Source organism: Lycium barbarum, chromosome 11 (assembly GCF_019175385.1).
Source record: "Lycium barbarum isolate Lr01 chromosome 11, ASM1917538v2, whole genome shotgun sequence".
Taxonomy (NCBI): domain Eukaryota; kingdom Viridiplantae; phylum Streptophyta; class Magnoliopsida; order Solanales; family Solanaceae; genus Lycium; species Lycium barbarum.
This window is the reverse complement of record NC_083347.1, coordinates 106,036,489-106,059,140: the sequence shown is the minus strand read 5'-3', so window position 1 is coordinate 106,059,140 and position 22,652 is coordinate 106,036,489. Positions and strand designations below refer to the sequence as shown.

The following is a 22,652-nucleotide window of genomic DNA, read 5'->3' as shown; positions in this document are numbered from 1 at the left end:
AGAGTATAAGATCAACAGTCTCATTTAAGAAGATATTTGCTGGTTGTAGATCTAGGACACAAGTGTTTTCACTTTGATGTACTGTATGAAGGGCATATGAGAACCCTTCCTAATATGCAAAAAGTTTAGTACGAATGAATATACGAGTTAAATTTTTTCTTGACTACAAAACTTTTCATTATGGGTTTGTTTTACTATTTTTTTAAAAAAATTAAAAAGTAATTTAAAATAACTTGAAAGACTAAGACATTACATCCAGCAAACCTAGACATGACACTAAAAACAAACAAAAAAACGTCCAACAGCGCTAAAAAAGATAAACTAGACATAGCATAGTATTTTTTGGCTATGCCCCAAAAGCAAAAAATTGAGACCAACTCCAGAATGTCCTTTGGGGAATTAATCCTTCCATGTTATGGATGTGCATTACTCTATTAGAAAAATCCACAATACAACACCCCGGTAAGAAGGAACACAATAAAAAAATGAATCAATCCAGTCCCAAAATATGGCAGTCTCTCGAGTTTATGTTGTTTTTTTCTTCTAATCAAATCCCCTAAAACGATATGAGTACACGGATAGCCCGAGTTCGATGAAAAATACATTCCACCTCATCAACGCACCCATCCTCAACCTCAATCTCAACCCCAACTCCAACCTTAATATTTGCCTTCATTAGTTCAACTTCTCTAAGTACCCTAGCCTCATAAATCAAATTGTCGTGAGCTGTCAGTAGAATATCGTTCAACCTATCTAGGCTAATAAATTTCTTCTTTACTAACATTAATGAATGGAAAAAGTTGATTTAAAAAATAAATAAGACATGGACATGGTGAAGATTTTACATGCTAAGTTGCATGTTAGAGCTCCAATCTTCATATTTGTCTTCATTAGTTCAACTTCTCTGAGTACCCTAGCCTCATAAATCAAATTGTCGTGAGCTGTCAGTAGAATATCGTTCAGCCTCTCTAGGATAATAAATTGTCTTTACTAACATTAATGAATGGAAAAAGTTGATTAAAAAAGATAAGACGTAGACATGGTGAAGATTTTACATGCCAAGTCGCATGTTAGAGTTTTCCGTTGGAAAAGAAGAAGATCCAACAATAAGAAATGCGTTCGAGTTCTATAACCCTAATCTTCAAATTCAATAACATAATAATTAGTGCTTAATAGACAAATGGGTCAACAGATCCATCACCAATGATGAAATCAGGAGGATGATTGCTTTCCGAACTGAATTGAGCCAACATAAGTGTAGTTTCACGAGTTTGAAAGGTGAGATCAGTGTTAGGGCTTTATCTTTGGGTAGAAGCATCACTTGCAATGTCCATATTGAAGAGGGGAAATAGCTTTCTGTTAAAGTAGAGATGACTTATGTTTACTAAATTACCCTTATTAATTATGCTTTGAAAATCTATGTTTGATTTAATAATTTAATGATAAGGACAATATTAAAAGAAAGAATAATTCTCTTTGATTTTTTTAAGATAGACAAGCAAAAAAAAACCTTTTTTCATAAAAGGAAAGAAGAGAATAATAGTTTTAAGTTTCAAATTAATAGCAAAATATTGAAAAATTAGTTACCTTATTTTGTATCAAAATTTTAAAAACATAAAAGCAAAATAAAGTAAAATAAAACTAACCGAAGCCCATTGAAAACCCCGACCTGATCCCTAAAAGTCCGGTTCCCATAAGAGAGACTTTTTAAGGCTTTGGGTTAAAAATGGAACCAGAAAATCTTTACGATGATGTTCCAATCATCGTCTCAAACCCAACAATGCTACTCGCCATTGATACTCGCAGCTCTACTCGCAATAGCAAAGACAAAACAAACACCTCTCATGTGAAGCCCTTCGGTGCGTGTTCTTCAATCGCCACTCGAAGCTTTACTCGCAAGTGACAAACAAATACTACTCAACTCTTTACCTCTCTTCAAGAAAACAAAAATCATTAAAGAATATGTATATGTCAATTGTGATTGCAAACCAACAAGGACCTGTGATTGTGAGGTCACAATTATGGACCTTCCAAATGTGATTATGGTGGATATTCTTTCAAGATTACAAATCAAGCCCATTTTCTATTGTAAGACTATTTGCAAACTGTGGTATCATCTTTTAACTTCTAACCCTTTATTTCTTAAGTTGTATCACACAAGATCATCTAAGTTTCCCTGCATTTTGCTTTTGGATGGTCTCTCGAAAGCTTCGATTCTTGAACTCAAAGCATATTATGATTATAATTCTCAGTCCTTAAACAGACCCATTGTGTTGAGCCCTAAGTTTCACCTCCCTCCACTAAATCCTAGATTGATTGATATTAATTTTGGTGTTGGTTTTTCTTATCATAGGTTGAGAATAATTGTTTCGTGTAATGGGTTCATTTGTTTGATGATTGAACATATGGATTCTACTAATCATTATGTTTACATTATCAATCCTCTTGTAAGAATAAATCACGGGGCAAGAACAATATTGCACACCTTTCTACTGCAGCGGAAGATCGTTGAAATCACCATTGAAAAAATTCCCCCAAGTCGAACTTCGATTCACTAGGAAACGAAGTTGATTTTCACGAACTAAATGCCTTTCGAATTGTGTCAACATATCACAACTAGAGAAAAGTTTTCTTCTTGAAAGAAGAAGAAGAACAGAGAGTTGGTTTTCTTTATCTTAAGAAGAGCGTTCAAGAGATTAGTAGAAAGCTGATTTGCCCCTCTCTTAAATTAACCACGTTTGGCAGTAACTTCTCTTCAGGGAAGTTATTCCGTAACTTCTATCCTTATCCTTTTCAAATGGATAGGGTCAGCCCATATGGAGAGATCCGTGACCCCGTTTAAATATCAACATCTCCCACTTCGCTCATTATGGGCTAGACCGAATTCAGCATTATGTCAATAACAAACGTAATTCACACTAGGAAGTAGTTCGTGCGACCCACGAACATCAAGAGCTTTACCTATTAAGGTTGTACAAGAGCTCCACGTAGGAAATCAATCACATGCGGAAAGAATTCACTACCAAACATGAGGATCTTATTACTCGCAATACGCCAGACATCATTTGCTACTCTAATAGCTAGTTATCCGATCCCTCATCCTCACAAAGAGATGAACTCGAGTTCATGTATAACTTTATCCACAATTACACTTGTTACCCTTATGGTAAGTGTAATGATCGACCTGTGAATACAAGTTACATTGTTAATCTTAGTTGTCTTCCCTTTCTACTCGAAACTATCCATCACACACTACTAAAAAATCAGCGTTTAGTGACGGAATATTAGCGACGGACCATATTCTGTCGCTAATTAACGACGGATTAGCTACGGATACCTCATTTTGTCGCAAAAAAAGAAACTAAAATTTTATCTCATTATATAGCGACGGATTAGCAACGAACAATGAGTTTCGTTACTAATAATTAGCGCGAATTTTTGGCGCCTTAAATTTACTACAGATTTAGCAACAGAAGAGGCGCGACAAATTTTATTTTTAATTAGCGACGAATTCAGCAACGAAATATCCGTCGCTAGGCCTTTAATTTTTCTAGAAAAAAATATATATTTGCAGCAACGGAAAATTTTGTCGCAATATTAACTATTAAAAGAAATCAATGTATTATTTAGCGACGGATTATAAAATCCGTCGCTATTCCGTCGTTAAATGTAAAAAACAAAAGATATCTCCTAGCTAGGTTACGCATTCTTTCATTTCCAACACAGTAGCCAACACGGATAAAGAGATAGACTGTGCGAAATTGGTAACATAGAGAGAGAGAGAGCACAACATAGATCAAAATAATGTGAATCTAGGGTTTACATTGTGTTTTTCTCTTCTTCTACTGCAACTTTTATCTAAAGGAAAGGTATGTTTTGATTTTTGTATGTGTTATGGGCAGTTTCTTTCTTCTTTACCTCCTTCTTTGTGTTTTCTGACATTAAATCTAAAACGAAATTAAGATATCTGTGTTTTCTTGCTTATTATCTAAATGACAGAGTGTTTTAAGTGTTTTGTTTTTGCTAAAATCGAAGTTGGGTGTGTTGAAAACTGTTGGGTTTATAATTTATTTGAAGGTTAAGTATTGGGAATCTCTATTTGGGCGAAAATCTGATGAAAATGGAAATTCGACCTTTGTTTGTGCTAAATCTTGTAGGATAATATTATTTGGTGGTTAAAGTTTGTTTTAATTTATTGCATGTCGAGAAAAAGCTTGAAGAACTCAACATTCTTTATATAATCTGTGATTTGAAATCAGTGTTAGTGAACTGGGTTTCTTACTCGATTTTCTTTGTTTCAGTTTCAGTTTTGTTAATTTCATTTTGTCATTTTTTTTTAACTAAAAGGTGAATGATATGGTCTGTTTCACTAAGTTATTTCAGCTTGTTCTTCCATTTAGAGGTCATTCAGTTGTATTAATGATATGAAGACAGAACATTAACTTGATTGCTTTGTTTATGTCAACATTAATAGGAACATGAATAATCTAGAGCGTGATTGGATGTATAATAGGTTGGATGGCCGAGGGGGTATAAACTCTAGCTTTGTAACCGGTGTAGATAATTTTATCCAATTTGCACTTTCTGAACGATACGTAGTGGACAGCTGGTCAGAATTCATTGACGTGCTACTCATTGAAGGTTCTGCATTTTAGCTGCTGTTGTTGAGGTATTGTTGCCTGTATTGAAGTTCTTCTCACTTAAGTTTATTTATCTCCTCTCTCTCTGTACAGTAACTTGACTATTGATTTGTATAAAATGATAAATAGCAGTTGTTGATGACAAAGAACTGCTACATTTTTTCTACAACTGATGAGCAAGTATGGCCAAAATTGAATTTGATGAAAACTACTGCTTGTGTTGTCATGTATTCTGCATTTTCTGAAATTCTGCAAACTGTTAACTCATCATGTGTGTCATACCATGTGATTATGTTGTCATGATTCTGTTGTGGTGTTAATATCTTCTTGGAAGCTGTAACAGTCTAGATTCTCATCAATGTATCAAATTGCTATGTGACCTGTAGTAGCAAATCTGCATCTGCTGCTACTAGTCTTAAACTTGCTTAACAAGATTAGTAAACCAGGACTGCAGTTCTTCAAGAGAACTGCACATCTGTAGCCTTTGAGATTGTGACATTTGTTCCTTTCAAGCTTGCCCTGAGTTAACAATTTGTGCCCCTATGACTTATTTGTTGAAAGACATCTGCTTGCATTCTTTGTTTCCCCTTGTGCTATCATAACATCACTTCCCAGTCCCTGCAGCATATCTGATATCCCAGCATACCATGTAGCCATGCTTGTGTGATCTCTGCAGTTTTGCTGCTGCTTCTGGCTGCTATTTCCTTGAGTTGTAGTACCACCAATTCCTGCCTGCCTGGATTACCACCTGTCTGTTGTTCCTGAAAGCCAGCATTGCACCTTTAATTTTTTTTTTTTTTGATGATCTTGAGCAGCTGATGATTCAATTCAGGCTTAATACAACAGCTGATCATAGTTGCTACAGCAATCCTTTTCATTTGGTACTGCAAATAAATTGCCTGGTTAACACGACGAATTGGGAGTAGCATCTTCTCTTGGCTCTCAGTTGATAACAGCATCAACAATGACCCATCGCATGCACTGAATGCTTGTTAGCAGTTGCTGTGATGTAATCCTCAACAGACATGTCATTGACCTGAACACCAGTATAGGCTTAGACACCAGAAATCAACAGTTTTTTTTTTTTTTTGCTTTGTGTCCTCCTTGTTGTGCAATGGTGTGTTTAGACAATGCATCTGCAGTGGTATTTGCCTCTCTAAAATTATGCTTGCATTCAAAAAAATGCTTAGAGATTCTTTGTAGCCTCTCAAGAGATTGAATCAAATTCCATGGTGGTTTAGCAAGATTGCTAATCCATTTAACTTTCTAGGCACCATTCAACACCCTTATGTCTCCTTATTCCTTCTGATGTGGAAATTGATCACCTCTCTGCACATTGTATATTATTTTTTATTTTTTTTGGTGCACACCAAGGCTGCAAGAGCACCTTGTGCCTTTCCATGCTGCAAACAGGTGAGGTGCTGCATTGCTGCTATTTGACAACTTGCCAAATTTCTCCAAGTCAAAAATCTTGCTTCTCCAAGACTTCTGGTGTTTATTCCTTGCTGCAACCAGCCTTCCTCCTCTTTTTTTTTTTTTTTTTTTTTTTTTTTTTCTGGTACATTCCAACAGCAGCATATGCTAAAGTAAATCAGTGATTGATTCTTCTTAGCATCCATGCTGCATTGCTAGTGTTTGATACTCAACAGCTGTTCTTCCAACTAAGACCCTGTCCACATTTAGTTGTTGCACATTTGAAGTATCTATTTGGTCAAGTTTGAAGTTCTGGTTTTTTTTTTCTTCAAACTGGTGTAATTTTGGTGTCTTGAACACAACTGTTCACAGCCTTGATCAACAATTAGAAGGCTATTGAACACTTCATATTTCACTCTAGAACACTTCATATAACTTCATATCTGCATTTTTTTTCTGGTTCACACAGACAAACAGCACATCCAAGTATTGATGCTATGTAATGTGAAGTTCCTCCCCTTCTTAGGAAGAGATGGTGGAAATTAAGCTCAGTGCCACATTTGCATATGACCTGCAACATATATTGCTTCTTGCTGCAGTTGATTTTTTTTTTTTTCTACCAAAGAAGCAAAGTATCTGTGCTCTCATTTTCACCACTGCTGCATATGATGTTACTGCTTAATGTTCCTTCATGTGTTCTTTGGCCAATACTCCATGTGTATCAGATTGCATCCCCGTCTCACATTACGCTTCATCATTTGATGTTTCGCAGAATCGCACCAGCAGGTGTTTTTTTTTTTTTTTTTTTTGAAACAAAGTACTTTTTTTAAGTGATAAAAAAAGTACTTTCTTCTGAAGAAGAAAAAAATACTTTTTTTTTCTCTCAAAAAGTATCAATTGAAACAAAGTACTTTTTTTTTTTAAGTGATAAAAAAAGTACTTTCTTCTGAAGTAGAAAAAAAATAAAATATATATATATATATATATTTTTTTTTTATTTTTTTTTCCTCTCAAAAAGTTGCCACCTTGTGCTTCCAAGTCCTCAAAAAGTTGCCATGATAACACTAGATCAACCTCATTTTAGCCTGTCACCTCTGGGCTTTGTAATAGGTCCTGTCCTGTGAATCATTTCTTTGTGTTTGTGCCCATGCATGGTTCTAAATTTCCAAACAACAGCTCTTTGCACTTGCTACTGTCCATTGAATGTAAACAGCAGTGATTTTTTTTTTCCCTTTCTCTTTTGTGTGTGTGTGTCTGAGTGTGTATTTTCCCTTTCTGATGTTCACCAACAGCAATAAGGAAGCATTTGTTTATTACCACCAGTTGCATATGAGCATCATTAACCAACAGATCAGTGTGTTGAATCTGCTGATCAAACCATACCAAATGCAGTACTTCATCATAGGTAACCACAGCCACCAGCAGCCTATGTACTTTCTCCCTCTATTGACATTTTATTGAAAAATATCCCGTGTCACTGCAGCATATATGATTTTCTACTCCTGTATTCCATACTTCCCATTAGTAGAAAACATGTTGGCAGTGAAGAAAGTTTGCTGTCCATGAGCATGCAGAACCTCGACACCCTACTGTCTTTCATCAGCAGTAGTATTCAGGAGTTTAGCAGAAACCTCCAGCCTTCTTTGTCTATTTCCTTCCTGGTTCACACCAGGGTTCTCTTTTTTTTTTTTTTTTTTTTTTTTTTTTTTTTTTTCAGCAACCACCATTCCTTTAGCTTTGATTCATAGACCACATTAAGTGAAGTAATTCATCAAGCAGACAACAACCACCAGTAACCTTTTGCTCCATCGGGGTTTTTTTTTTTTTTTCCTCATCACATTAATCAAAGTGCTAATTGTAAACCAACAACTAAACTAGTAAACCATGAAACCACCATATGTTGCTGTCTTTGTTGAAGTTGGTACAGAAATTAGGCTTTCTCGTAACTGTGCTACTGCTGCCACAGAAGTTGATCTCTATAGATTGTGATTTAAAACTGCAACTTAGTGTTGTTATTTGGCTATTTAAAAATTTTGCTGCTGTTTGCTGAATGTGTGCATAATAGGTATATACAGTGTGTGTGTGTTTGTCTGTCTGTTTGAAGATTGATCTCAATGCAAGTGACTTGTTTGAGTGGGTAGCATCATGACTGTCCGGATTTATTTAAGGATGACTGTTTCATCATGACTGTTTGAAACATCCTTATTCGTTGTTTAAATTTTGCAAAACACCCAAAGCATGCTAAACTGTCATGACTGTGACATCCGGCTTTGGATATTTTGACAGTCATGCTTTGGATTTAACCATGTCCACATTTTTTTTGTAGATATGGATCGAGGCAGAGGTCGAGGTAGCGGAGGTCGTGTAGGAAAGTCCTCATTAAGGTGTGATTCTATTGGTCGTGCAAACATGCCTACCATTCCCATTCCCACCACAGTTAGTCCTCAACAAGGTGGTACGAGTTTCATAGGTGGGCCAGATCCTATAAACCAAGTTCAAACTTTACGTACGCCACCGGTTCAAGCCTCAGGTCTGTTTATTACTGCCTCTCATAATAGAAACTATAAATTGTAGGTTTGCTTGTGTAACAAGCTGCAGATTTTGTAAATCAAGCTGCAGATTTTGTAAATCATGATTAGTCATATTTGTAGACTTGCAAACAACTTGTATAAAAACCTCTTTACTGATGGTTGCTTTAATTTCCTCACGTCCACATTTTTTTGTAGATATCGCTCGAGGAAAAGGTCAAGGTAGTCCTCAACAAGGTGGTACGAGTTCCATAGGTGGGCCAGATTCTATAAACCATGTTCAAACTTTAGGTACGCCACCGGTTCAAGCGTCAGATCACGGTAGTAACCCAACCATCCCTGAATTATCTCCCATTACACCTGATCTGAGCGGCCCAGTAGATGAGGGTACATCAAAACAGAGCAACACTGTCAGCGAAGAAGAGTCCAGTAGTCGTCGTAGGCAGCGGACACTTACACTTGTTACTCTTACTCCTGCAGGGTTAGTCCATGCTTGTATTTTTTTTTTATATATAATTTGTGGTAGGCCTTGAAATAATATTTTCAAATTTATGCAGGTTGGAACCTTCTAAAGAATGCTCTAATACCATATCCGCATCTTTCAAAAATCAACTTGATCCCAATGGAATCAATTGGAAAGGTGTCTCAGAAGATACTAGAAATTTTTATTTTGGGGAATTCAAGGTATAACTTTCATCATAATTCGTTTTATAAGTGTATTAGCTTTTATAGTTAGGATACTAATAATATTAGTTTATAAACTATTTTCGGAAGACATACCATTGGGACTCTTCGATTCCTGAGAGTGTAATAAAAAAACATTGGAATACTAAGGCAGCAACAAAGTATACGAATTTCATTAGCAAAATTAAACAAAAAAGGATTAAGCCGGATTATGTGTCTGATAATGTGTGGGAACGCTGGTTGCAACTTTGGCCGGATCCTAAGTGTGTCGAAAAGTCGGAGATAAATGCAAAGAATCGTTGTGGAGGGAAAGAAGTTGCTGCCGGGACTCACACGGGTGGCTCTATCTGCATTGGGGAGCATCGCAAGAGACTTGTAAGTATATATATTTCTTTTCATACACTCTTAAATTTTTTATATTTACTACTTGAAAAATACTACTTGAAAATTGTTTTTTCAAGGTGTTTTTTGCAGTTCTTGATTCTGGTTTACCTAGGTATATATATTGCTATTTTCTTGATTACTATGTTGTTGTCTTTCTTGAATTATTTAGATTTTTCTATTGCTGGTTATACTGCTATTGTTCTTGGTGTAATTTTCTGAAATGAGTAACTTTTGCATAGGCTGTTACAAAGGGTCGAGATCCAACACCAGGTGAGGTACATTTGCATGTCCATACACATGATCATGATGGAGAATCTTTTGTTGATGAGCGTGCCCGAGATGTCCATGTAAGTTCAAAATTTTATAATTTCAGAATTAAACTAATGACTCGTAAAGGTGTGGTAAACTAATTTCAGAATTTCAGAATTAATGGAGAATCTTTTACCTAGCTGCTGTAAACAACAGTGTTTTGTCGAAGGTGTGGTTAATGATAACTAAAGACTGTGTTTAGCATAAATACTGGTATGATGGTTGTGATATGTTTGTAAAGCTATGTAGGATCCTATATTAAGATGTGAAGCATACATTATGAATCCTGTTAGATAGTCTGGTGTTCTGCAGTCAAATATACGACTAAGTTGCTTAGTGGTTATTATTATATATCAAACGAAACCAATCAGCTGTACAAGTAACACTGTCAAAATAAAAGCACAACAATAAACAAATTATATGCTATGAATCATTGCCCAGCACCTATCACTATATGAACTTGGTTTGCTTCCATGCATTTGTTTGCTGTTAACCACAAACCAGTGTCATCAAACCAGCTCAATATGTAAGTGCTTCTTGTTCCTCTCAGTAGTTGTAATGCTATGTAGTTTTGTATTACTATATGTGTCAAACTTAGCCAGATATTGCAAGTTTTCAATAGGAATGAGCATAGCTAATACTGCCCATTAAAAACCATACAATAACAGTACTTGGTTGGGAATATGGCTAAGGTTGGGAATATGAAACTTATCCATGTTGATAAGCCTTCTTCCAGTACTTGGTAGTTTTGAAAAATGACTGAACTCAACTTCACTTTGATACTTCTCAGTCAATTTTCTGAAAGTCTCTTCCTTTTCCTCTGAAAATTCCTTATTTGCCAATTGAATTTTCATTTCTTCTCTCTTTTTCTTGAGCTCATTGATGGCTACCAGCTTCTTAGCATGCTCCTTTTGCTGTTTTGCAAGCTTTGACTTCTTTTTCTTACCTGAAGCATGTGAACCATGAAGCATGATCCTTTGCTTAACTTGTGAAAGAAATCCTGGATATAAATGAATAGAAATCTGGCTTAGGATGTTGTTAAGACTGATGAACTGATGAGCATAAAGACTGTGTTTAGCATAATTGTGCAGTTAATTGATGTTCGTCGTTCCCCTGCTGACTCGCAGCAGCAACAAGTGCGGCATTTATGCAACCTTGTGCCTGTTAGTATGTATTACTTGTACACCAACGAAAAATGGATAAATATCTGCTCTCTTATCTTTGGAATTCATTTATCTTTTTATTTGGTAAAATTGAATGGTTAGTATTCTTGATGTTTTAATTTCACTAATTATTACAGGAAAGATATCAAGAAATATTACGAGAAAAATCACAGTCTCAGTCTGATATTGATCAATGTGAAGCATATTACGAAGCTGCTGGGGGAACAAGGAAGAGAAGAACATATGGTCTTGGATCTCAAGCACAAAGTTATTATGGGCCGAATCTTTGCGTCAATTTTGCCTTTAATGCTTCAGCATCAACAACACCTTCAACTTCTCAATCAGCCCCTACAGAAAATATGGAGGAGTTAGTGATGCAATTGATTCCTACACTGACTGATCGCTTGCTTCCTTTATTTATTGAGAAGGCACGCGGAGTGATTTCTTCACCATCACATCATCTAAATACTCCTGTCGACAAACCATCAGTTGTGACACCCATAGTGCTTCCTCCTACTACTGTCAACGTTGACGATGTTGATCCTTTAGTTTCTGATGGTGATCGTAGTCCTTCACCCATGCATTAGTTTTTTATGTTATCCGCTTTTTGTTGGAAAGAACAAACTTATGCACTAACAATACTTGATGGATGTGTGGGTTCTTTTGGTAGTTGATAGCTTGGTGTTGTTGGTGTTTTGGACTTAACGATTGGGATTTCGCTATCTATTTTGAACTTTTTTTATAAATATTATTTTATGTGAATGTCAGTTATTTTTAAGGGTATTTATTAATTTGTATTTAGTATGTTTCAACAGGTGTATTTAAAAAAAAAACAGAAGAAAAATATTTGTGATAGATTTGCGACGGATTTTGGTCGTTGCTAGAGGGACAAATATTCTATTGTCGCTAAATGCAGGCACAAATAATTCAATATTTTGCGACGGATTAGCGACAATGGTTTTCGTCGCTAATTTACTAAAACGACGAAATGAAATATGAAATTAGTCACGGAATTTATAACAATAGCAACAAAAATAATCCGTTGCTATAATGTGCAACGGATCTCATACGTCGCTGCTCTGTCGCTAAGTTTGCGACGGATTTAAATTTTCCGTCGCTAATAGGTTAGCAACGCGCAAAATCATAACAGACGCTAATCCGTCGCTAATTCGTCGCAACACATGTTTAGCAACAGATATATGCTGATTAGCGACGGAATACGTCCGTCACTAAACGCTGTTTTTTTAGTAGTGACAAATCAATTGCTTTCCTAGAAATGCACTGCATTGTCGAATCACTCATAGCTATTAGTGACATGATAAAGTAGCAACATTGATTTGTACTTCAAGAAACAGTAAAAGGTCAAAGGGTGTTCCAATGGAAAGTCAATATTATAACTTTCTGGGTCTCACAAAATAAAGAAGCAGAGACCCATTTCCCATTAACCCATTAGTCGCTAAGCACACGTGGTATGAAACACGTGCTACGGTGTTCTCACCTTATGTTAGCGCGCATGTCTCATTATTTTTCTCATTCAACACTGCACAGATCTTGGTCTAGACACCTTGAGATGTCTAACCAGAGTTTTTCTCTTCAATGATCCTCAAATTCATCTTCTTAGAGAAACTCATATCTGGCTTACAAACAAGTCATAACATGGTGGTAGAATTCATCTCTTCATGTTCCTCAACGTAAGAGGAAATTGCTCGTGTGAGAGAGCCAATCTCGTGACTTGTTCGACACACTTACATCCTTCACTAAGATATCATCACATGCATATAGAATATCAACATAATCTCAATCATAATTCATCGATGAGTATATTTTGCATTACATAAATTTCAACATACCCTTCGCAAACCTAGAGCCACAACATGTTTCTCAAATATGTCTCTAGATATTGATTTTTGTAAGAGGATCAACCATCATCTTTGTGAAGACATGTATTGCAATGTTATGTTTCCACTTGCCATGATGTCTAACGAAGTTATATGTATTTGAAATCAATTTGTTTGATCTTATTATGAAACTTAGGATCCTTTGTAAATGCAATAGCCTCTTGACTACCACTATATAAAATTATGGAACCCTGAGAATTCTTTGCAACATGATAATGCTCAAAGAATCCTTAACCAAACAACTTCTTGTACTACAGATGCACAAGCCATGAATTCAGCTTCCATGGACGAAAGGACCGTGCAAGTTTGTTTCTTACTTTGTGAAATAGTACCACCAGTAAGTAAGAAAACATAGCCAAAAATTTATTTTCTATCATTCTGGTCACCAGCCCAATCAACATCTATATGACCTCTCAGGAGTAAATCAGATCCACTATGGAATAGTGAATAATTTGCAGTTCCTTTCAAGTATCAGAAAATCCTCTTCACATATTTCAATGATCTCTTCCAGTATTGGATTGATACCTGCTACCATGATACCTGCTACCAGACTTATGGCATAACAAATGTCTGAACAAGTGCACCTCATAGCGTACATCAAGATCCTGACAACACTTGAATTTGAAACTCGAGGCATGTCTTCCTTTTATTTTTTAGTCTTTGGACACAGATCAAGGCTCAAAGTTTCACCTCTTGCCATAGGAGTATCCACGGGTTTACAACTATTCATTCAAAAGCGTTCCAAACTTTCCTTATCTATGTTTCTTGATACATACTCAAAAAGCTTTTCTGCAATGATATTTTGGATCTTAACACCCAATATATAGTCAGATTCACCCATGTATTTCATGTCAAATAACTTTGAAATCCATGACTTGATAGTTTTCACATACTCCAAATTATTTTCGGCTAATAAAATATCATCCACGTAAAGGAAATGAATTACAAACATTCTATTGGACTTTTTCACTTAGATGAAATGGTCTTCACTGATCATGATAAGACTATATGAGATCACCTGTCACACCCCGACGAGGAGTATGACGGGCTCCGCCCCATGGGCCGGAGACCACCAGACTTAGCAGTTACTTTGAACTTCATATACTGTAATTCAAAGAACACCTGCACACAGAAAAGACCCAACATAGAAATATCCGATAATCCAACATATTTGTACATAATCGAACCGACAAGGTCGCCACAACATCACGAGTATCATAAAGCCGACAAGGCTAACAGGAAAGTATCACAGACCAAGACAAAGCTAACGTGACCATACACAATATATACATACCCCACTATGTCTTTGAGCCTCTAAGAGTGTACCTATGAACATATACTACACTAGCAGAAAAATACCAAATGACAGCAAGTCCGGAGAAGTGGCACTTGCTAACACCGCTGAAGCTGGAAAATCCTAATGCGGTCGCTCCACAATAACCCTGTCAGTGCTTGCAGCACGAAATGCAGCGTCCCGTGCAATGGGACGTCATTACGGATAAAAGCACTGAGTATTTAAGGCTGGAATCAATAACATAAGTAAGACAGAGGTACAAAGAGAATAGAAGTAACCTGCCATCTTAGAACGTACAATATACAATGCATGAGTTTTAAAATCATATGCAGGTATATGCTCATATATATATAAATAGTATCATCAGCATAACGTACCCGGCCTTTTCAGGACTCGGTGTATAAGTAACTAGCCCTTTCGGGACTCGGTGTGTAAGTACCCGACCCTTTCGGGACTCGGTGTGTAATACCAACTGATCAGTGGTTGCATAATAGGTGTTGTACCTGGCCGACTATAGCGCAAATCGGTGTAGTAAAATAGTGCATACATATACATATATATATATATATATATATATATATATATATATATATATATATGAAGTAACAGCGGCCTTTCGGAGTGACATAAGGTCGTAACCTCCGAATGAATTATGGAGTTCGTATCGAATCCAAGGAAATAACTTAATGATGATAAACATGATAATATGGTAGAATCAGTCAAGTAATTAAGGCATTAAGATTTGAAATACATAGCATAGGAATGGAATGAATTTGTTATGAGACGCTCATGTTCATGCTTTAGTTGGATTCGTGCCAAAGAAAGAGAGAAACAAACACCCTACATACCTTATCCGTCAAGCCACCACTTAAAGAATCCCTTACTCCGATGCTTGCCCTTCACCCGAACCTATAAATTGAGAAATACATCTTTAATTATACTTCCATCATATTTCCATCAACTTATAAGTGTTACTCATTGAAGGCTAATTTGGGTTACGAAAATTTTGGCAGCATCTCCCCCATATTATTCACTTCCTCCAAATACCAAAACAACTCCCAAACAATACCAACAACATCAACAACAATATCATCAAGATTGTACAAGACAAATATGTATATTTTCATCCAAAACTCTCTTCAAACTTGCATCCATAAGTCAACAACACCAACACAACAATTATAACTCTTATTCTCATAAATATTCGTAAATCAACATTAATAAAGAGAAATTCACACCATACCTTCACTAGAAAGGAATATCTTCAATATCTACTTGAATCCGGGCCAACTCCAACACAAAACAAAACTATAATCGCGACTACACGCTGTCCGGCCCTCGATTAATACTCCGTCACTCGAAATTTACTCAAAATCCTCACTTTTATGGTGTAGATATGCCCTCATATGCTTGCTGAATTTTTTGGAATATTTGGAAAAATTTTGTGAAGAAAAAATGGGATTTTGCCCCTTATATAGTGGGTTAGAGTCGATTGACACTATAGCACTGTAGCAGCGCGCCTTGCTCTGCCCGCCTAACTTGTAACGTCCATAATTCTCTACTCCGACGTTGTATCGATGCGGGGTTTGTTGCGTTGGGAACTAGGCTTCCCGAAATTCAATTTAGGCATTTATTTCACTTCAAAACTCCTCGTATACCATAAGATATTCCTTCCTCAAGTAGGGCCAAAATTACCCCTCCTATTTCCTCCAAAGTCCAACAAAACTTAATTTTCTTGATTCACTTGCCCTCCAATCCTTCCGCAGGTTATTATATAAACTTAAACCCTCATAAACATAAGATAGGCGCATCTAATCTCATATACCTCCTGAAGGGTAACTCGAATCTCGACATACAAAACTACAGGGTGTAACATCACCTCCTTGTGAAATTACAATTACCATTGCCTTGGTGACTGCTTCAGGCCATAAATATATATTTTCAATTTACAGACAATATGTTCTTGGCCTTCAACGATGAAACCCACAGTTTGTTCCATGTAGAGTTCGTCATTTAGTTCTCCATTGAGAAAAGCTGTCTTCATGTCCATTTGGTGTAATTCTAGATCCAAACGTGCAACAATAGCCAAAAGTAGACGAATTGAGGTAAACTTCACAACTGGTGAAAAAAAGTTTCCTCATAATTTATTCCAGCTTCTTGAGTAAAAACTTTTGCTACCAATCGTGCCTTGTATCTTTCTATTGACCCGTCCGCGTTGCGTTTAATTTTGAGAACTCATTTGTTCCCAATATCTCTATGCTAAGAGGAAGGTCAACCAGATCCCAGACTTTGTTGGTTCTCATGAACTCTAATTCTTCTTTCATTTCTATCATTCGCTCATCTTTTCTAGGACACGCTAAAACCTCAGACACAGAATTAGGCTCATCTAATTCTGTAGGAGCTACCAAGAAAACGTAATCTTCAATCTCATAAGATCGTTTAGGTATACCTTTTCTGGTACTCTTACGTAATTGAAATTCAGATTCCTCAGACAAAGTTTGGGATTCAAGACTCCCACTTGGATCAAGAACCAATCCTTCATATATTAATTATCAATCATGTCTGAAGACATTTGATAACTATCTGAATTCAACACTTCATAAAGAGGCTCTCAATTCTTTATTTCGCCCTACTTTGGAAAATCATTTTCCAAAAATATGACGTCTCGTGATTAACACTTCTATCCTTTAATCACCATTGAACACATACCCTTTGGAGTGTCAGAGTATCTTATAAAGATACATTTCTTGCCTTTTGGACCCAGTATACCAAACTTGTTAAAGTGATCTTCTACATATGCAACACAACCTCAAGGTCGTAGACCATTTAGGTTCGGTTTATGATCAGTCCATAGCTCATAAGGAGTGAAAGTAACTGATTTAGAAGGCACTTTATTTAATATGTAGGCCGCAGTCAATAACGCATCTCCCCTGAAAGAGATAGGTAAATTTTTCTGCGCCATTATGGACTTTGTCATGTCCAATAGTGTTCTATTCCTCCTTTCTGCTACACCATTCTGTTGAGGTGTGTAAGGAATAGTTAACCATCTGGTAATGCCTTTTTCATTATATAATTTATCAAATTGTCTTGATAGATATTCATGCCTTCTAATTGATACTCAACTTCATTCATATATCTTCTAAAGCATTCAAGTGCTTCATATTTATGAGAAATCAAATAGATATAATCAAAGTGCGTGAAATCATTGACAAACATAATGAAAAGAAACACAATAGACCTAGCCTTCGTATTTGTGAATTACAGACGTCTGAATGGATTAATTGCAATAAGAAGTCAACTCTCTTAGCCTTCCCAAATGGTTTATATGTAATCTTTCCGACAAGATAATGTTGACAAGTGGCATGTCTATTTTGGAGAAAGAACCCAAGTGTCCTTCCTTAGCCAATCAATTCATTCTATCTTGCCCAATGCAACCCAATCTTACATGCTATGTAATAAATGCCATGTAGTAACAACATCTTTATTACTCAAATAGCATGTGATAATATATTAGTCCACATAATAGTCATAAGTGGACTGATTACTATTTAACATAAATAAACCATCATAACGGTGTCCAGAACCATAGAAGACATTTTCTAGAGTAATTTTCACAATATTATTGCTAGAGAGAAACCTAATATACAAGAAGAACAAATATTGACAGTTGTAGTACTGCAATTTTTATCTTTCTTCTTGTAATGCCACTTTTCCTTGTTGGAATTCAATAGGTTTCTTTCCTTGGAGGATCCATCTTCAGTCTCTTTGACCCTATTTAAGTTTCTTGCACTGAAGCGTGGAAGTTTCTTTATACCACTTGATTTGCCACATAAGCACTAGGTATTGGTTTAGCGGCACCAAGCCGCTCATCTTCAAGTTCCACATGATGGTTAACATTGATAATTGTTTTGATGCCATCTTTATGGTGTCAAGTTATCCTTTAAAAGATTCTCAAATGTTGGGAAGAGACCGAATCACTGCCTGCCCTTACTGCTCATCCAATAGAACATGACCAACACTTTTAAGTCGAACAATCATTCCAAACATCACCCTTTGGTGTTTCTTGACACGATGAGCAGTTCACTTCATCTACATGTCAAACTTGATTCTCAACTGTCTCAGGCGAGTCAAAATTGTACTGCCACATATATATATATCTTATAAGTGTGCCTACATTACATGAGCAGTAAAATATATTTCACATCATAGATGAGATCATTAACAACTGAACTTACAATAATTCCACATGTAGTGGAGTCTTTCTTTTTCTACGCATTGTAAGTATGAAGATCTCTCCTATATTAGGTAGTGTTACCCTCCTTTGGGTGATACATCACGAGGTTTATACTCTTTAAAGCATCTTGATTTTTCAGTACAAACCATATTTTACGGCTTCACGTATCATGATTTTCGCCGTTCGACTTATCACCTTTATTCAGATCAGCAATTATACTTCTTGAAGCCATAGTCTTTTATGAGACACAATCATGCAAGTAAGACTCATCAATTATGCATGTGATATACATACTCAAGAAAATAAATTCCCATAATGACTTCACATTTAGTGTAGAATCGAAAGGTCATTTAATTTCCAATCATCATCTACTCTCCAAATGATTAATGAAAAATGGGAATCATTTCTTAGTATGTATCAAATTACATTTGCGACTAGAATCACACAGATTCTTTAAGTCACATCCTCTTACATACTATGCTATACATAACAAATGAGCAGAACATATAGCAGAAGAGACAAACAACACATATTCATTTAAAAAAAAGTTTACAACTCTTTAAGCCAAATTCTTATCTAGCTTGTCTATAGGAGAAGGTTGATAAAAACAAGGCGTAGGACATCTCTTTACTCTTTAAGACTTGGTAAGCTTAGCTTCTATGTCCTTTTTCTCCTCCCACTTGGCTTCAAGTGTCAGAGTATATACACAAAGGGACTAATATAGACTATACTCATGATAAATATTATCCAATAATTTTCCCCAAGACTCTAGGAGAGAATTCCTCGATATGAACAAAGCAACCCAAAATTCAATCAATGAATAATGAGTTATCAATTCTGCTAATTTCGCCCCAAATAGGCAAATACGATATAGTAGCAGAAAGGTCCATTTTTACTTTATAAATTTCCTCATATTTTCTTCTCCCTTCCCTATGACAATCTCTCTTATCTCTAAAGATCCTTCATATCGTCGTCAAAACATTAGACCTGACGATCTCAGAATCATATCCATCAAACCTGATAATTGTCCTGTGTCGACGTACTCTTCTACGTTGTCCCTAACTCCGCTCTCAGTATCACTCTCACTTGGAGAACTTAGAGCTCGTCCTCCTCCAGTTATTTTTGAAACGGGAACAAGGATACAACTAGGATGGTTAAGTGACAACATATGTCACATTAACTCGTAGAAGAGAAAGGTCATTCTTATTTATTGAAATAAATTATAGACCCTTTCAGGACCACTCAAGTATCAATAAAAAATCACTAAGAATTGGCTAAATCCATTCACTCCAAGGAATAATGAGTTGACTATATACATAGATTTTTTTTTTAATAACTAAATCCATGAAATGGGATACATTCATATAGAAAGCTACATAACATATGCTATTTTCAATCCGTGTAACTGTAATATGCATTTGTTGAAATAACAACTTGATTGAAACTCATATTGCATTGTCTCCAATAATAATGACTACAAAGCCATGTCTGCTCACTAATATTTCAATTTTGCAACTTTGGTAATTCCACACAGTTGAAGTCATATCAACAATACTTGTCATCAAGTTTGCCCAAAGAAAATCTCTCTGTAGTATAGGACTACAAGTCCCTTTTCACAGTGAATTACTTTTTAAAAAAATAGCAAGAATCGCCAAAGCACTTTTCTTTAAAGTCTAGGGTCACCAGTTCTTTAGAGGAGATGTGACCAACATGAAAAAACAAGCAACTTCAAGTGAATTTGTAATTTGCCTTAGCAAACTGTAAATCGAAATAGCCGCAATGGTGCTAATCACGTTTTATCATGTAAATCGTCACCATTAAAGACATGTGAAAACTAATTATTATCAAAGTCGAGAGACATACTAAAACTTCACATGATACCTTTTAATTAAGAAAAATAAGTGTCCTGCAAAGCCAAGTCAGAAGCTTGATTGGCTTTTCATGAGATAGCAATTGCCGTCTCTTTTCACGGGGCCGCAGAAGCAAAGCAAAATTGCAACGAAACTGCTAGTCTTTTGAGAATGGCTATTTTCTTTCATCCATATTATTTAAGAAAGAATTATTCAAACTAGAAGCAAATAAAGCCCTAGGCTCTGATGCCAATGTAAGAATAAATCACGGGGCAAGAACAATATTGCGCACCTTTCTAGCGTTGCGGAAGATCGTTGAACTCACCATCGAAAAAGTTCCCCCAAGTCGAACTTCGATTCACTAGAAAACGAAGTTGATTTTCAAGAACTAAATGCCTTTCGAATTGTGTCAACATAGCACAACCAGAGAAAAGTTTTCTTCTTGAAAGAAGAAGAAGAACAGAGAGTTGGTTTTCTTTTTCTTAAGAAGGGCGTTCAAGAGATTAGCAGAAAACTGATTTTCCCATCTCTTAAATTAACCACGTTTGGCAGTAACTTCTCTTCAGGGAAGTTATTCCGTAACTTCTATCCTTATCCTTTTCAAATGGATAGGGTCAGCCCATATGGAGAGATCCGTGACCCAATTTAAATATCCAACACCTCTTTTGGGGGAGAATTTTAAGGTTCAATTGACCGAATGGGAGAAAAGTGTTTATCATGTTGCTTATGGATTTTGCTTTAGTGAAGCCTCTGGACAATATAAAGTATTGAGATCGGTAATTAAAAAGTTTTGACCCGGCCCACCTCGCCCTACTAATAAAGCCCTAACTCACCCCACACCCCGCTAAAAAAAACTCTATCTCGGCCCCCTTAACACCCTTATATTTAATTCTCATTAAAGCCAACCAACATCAATTAAAATGTAAAAGAAAACTCATTAAAGTTGTTTGTTATAGATAATAATTAATATTTGATTACTAAAAAGTGCAAAAATGCTTGTATGTTTTATGCATTGTGCATCCAGACGTATAACCAATGAATGAAACGGCCATATTACAATCCACAAATGAAGTTAGGTAAAATTAGCTAATTAGGTTTGTCATATAAAAGATGGTAAAATAAGAATTAATTTGCTGGTTTTTTCAAACAAAAAATAAATGCATTAATAAAGGTAAAGTGTTCAAGTAACGGAATCCAAAGGAAGTTTTGGAGAAAATGCTACAATTGTTTGCTTTTACATCAAGTATGTTGGGGTGCTTTTCATTTTGAAGGTAAACATCAAAATTTTATGTCTTGAAGTTGCCTATAAATACTCAATGCAGACAGATGAATTTTTCCCTGTTCCAATGCAATGTGCCCCAAGACGAATACTTGTTTTTGCTATCTCTCCTTGACAACTCATGTTTCTCAGTCTTCCGTTGAATAATGCTTCAAGTGTTTCTCCTTGTTCAACAAGAGGTTCTATCATTTGATGAAACAGTTGTCTACTTACATTTATGCTGATTTCATTTGTAACCATCTGGAATAGTGTTACACCGTATGCAAATATGTCACACCCAGGTGTTGCAACTGAAGTTTTATTATTGCGGGTTTTGACTTCATGTGTTAACCATCTTAATTAATGAATAATAAAATAAATGTGCCTAGTCGATAAGTACTAGAAAAAGTTTAGTACGAGCGGATATACAAGTTGAATTTTTTATTTATTACAAAACTTTTCATTAGGGGTTTGTTTTACTAATTTTTTAAAAAATTAAAAAGTAATTTACAATAACTTGAAAGACTAATACATTACATCCAGCAAACCTAGTCATCACACTATAAACAAAAGAAGCCCCCAACAATCCTAAAAAAATAAAGTAGACATACCATAATTTATTTGCCTATGCATTGAAAGCAAAAAATTACTACCAACTCCATAATGTCCTTTCAGGCAATATCCTTCCATATTATGGGCATGAATTAATCCATCAGAAAAGTCCACAATAGAACACCCCGTAAAAAGGAACACAATTAAAAAGTGAATCAATTTCGTTCCAAAATATGACAGGCTCTCAGTTTTATGTGGTATTTTTATCAAATCCCATAAAATGATATGAGTACACGATATCCCGACTTCGATGAAAAAATGCATTCCGTTGGATCAACGCACCCTGACCCTCAATCTCTATCCCAACTTCATGCTCAATAGTTGCCTTCACTAGTTCAACTTCTCTAAATACGCAACCTCATAAATCAAATTGTTCTGAATTGTC

The 22,652-nt window shown here is 35.8% G+C and overlaps 1 protein-coding gene and 1 long non-coding RNA gene across 6 annotated transcripts; one reads left to right on the top strand and one right to left on the bottom strand.

The window, feature by feature from the left end:
- Positions 1-1,668: 1,668 nt before the first annotated feature.
- On the top strand, positions 1,669-11,884 carry LOC132617140 (uncharacterized). Of its 5 annotated transcripts, none has more exons than XM_060332072.1 (9): positions 1,669-2,088; positions 4,475-4,669; positions 7,346-7,458; positions 8,380-8,583; positions 8,780-9,062; positions 9,139-9,265; positions 9,356-9,640; positions 9,889-9,996; positions 11,259-11,884. In XM_060332072.1, the coding sequence occupies exons 3-9, from the start codon at positions 7,383-7,385 to the stop codon at positions 11,706-11,708; spliced, it is 1,533 nt and encodes a 510-aa protein (XP_060188055.1). In that variant the 5' UTR covers positions 1,669-2,088; positions 4,475-4,669; positions 7,346-7,382; the 3' UTR covers positions 11,709-11,884. The 5 variants fall into 5 exon arrangements, with proteins under 5 accessions (XP_060188055.1, XP_060188059.1, XP_060188058.1 ...); XM_060332076.1 differs by lacking the exon at positions 7,346-7,458 and adding an exon at positions 5,456-5,649; XM_060332075.1 differs by lacking the exon at positions 7,346-7,458 and adding an exon at positions 5,456-5,686.
- A 69-nt stretch (positions 11,885-11,953) lies between these two features.
- On the bottom strand, positions 11,954-21,102 carry LOC132617141 (uncharacterized). The gene is made up of 3 exons (XR_009573604.1): positions 20,690-21,102; positions 15,162-15,222; positions 11,954-14,540 (listed from the first exon to the last, which is right to left on the bottom strand). It is a non-coding gene; the product is annotated as an uncharacterized LOC132617141 (long non-coding RNA).
- Between the last annotated feature and the right edge of the window lie 1,550 nt (positions 21,103-22,652).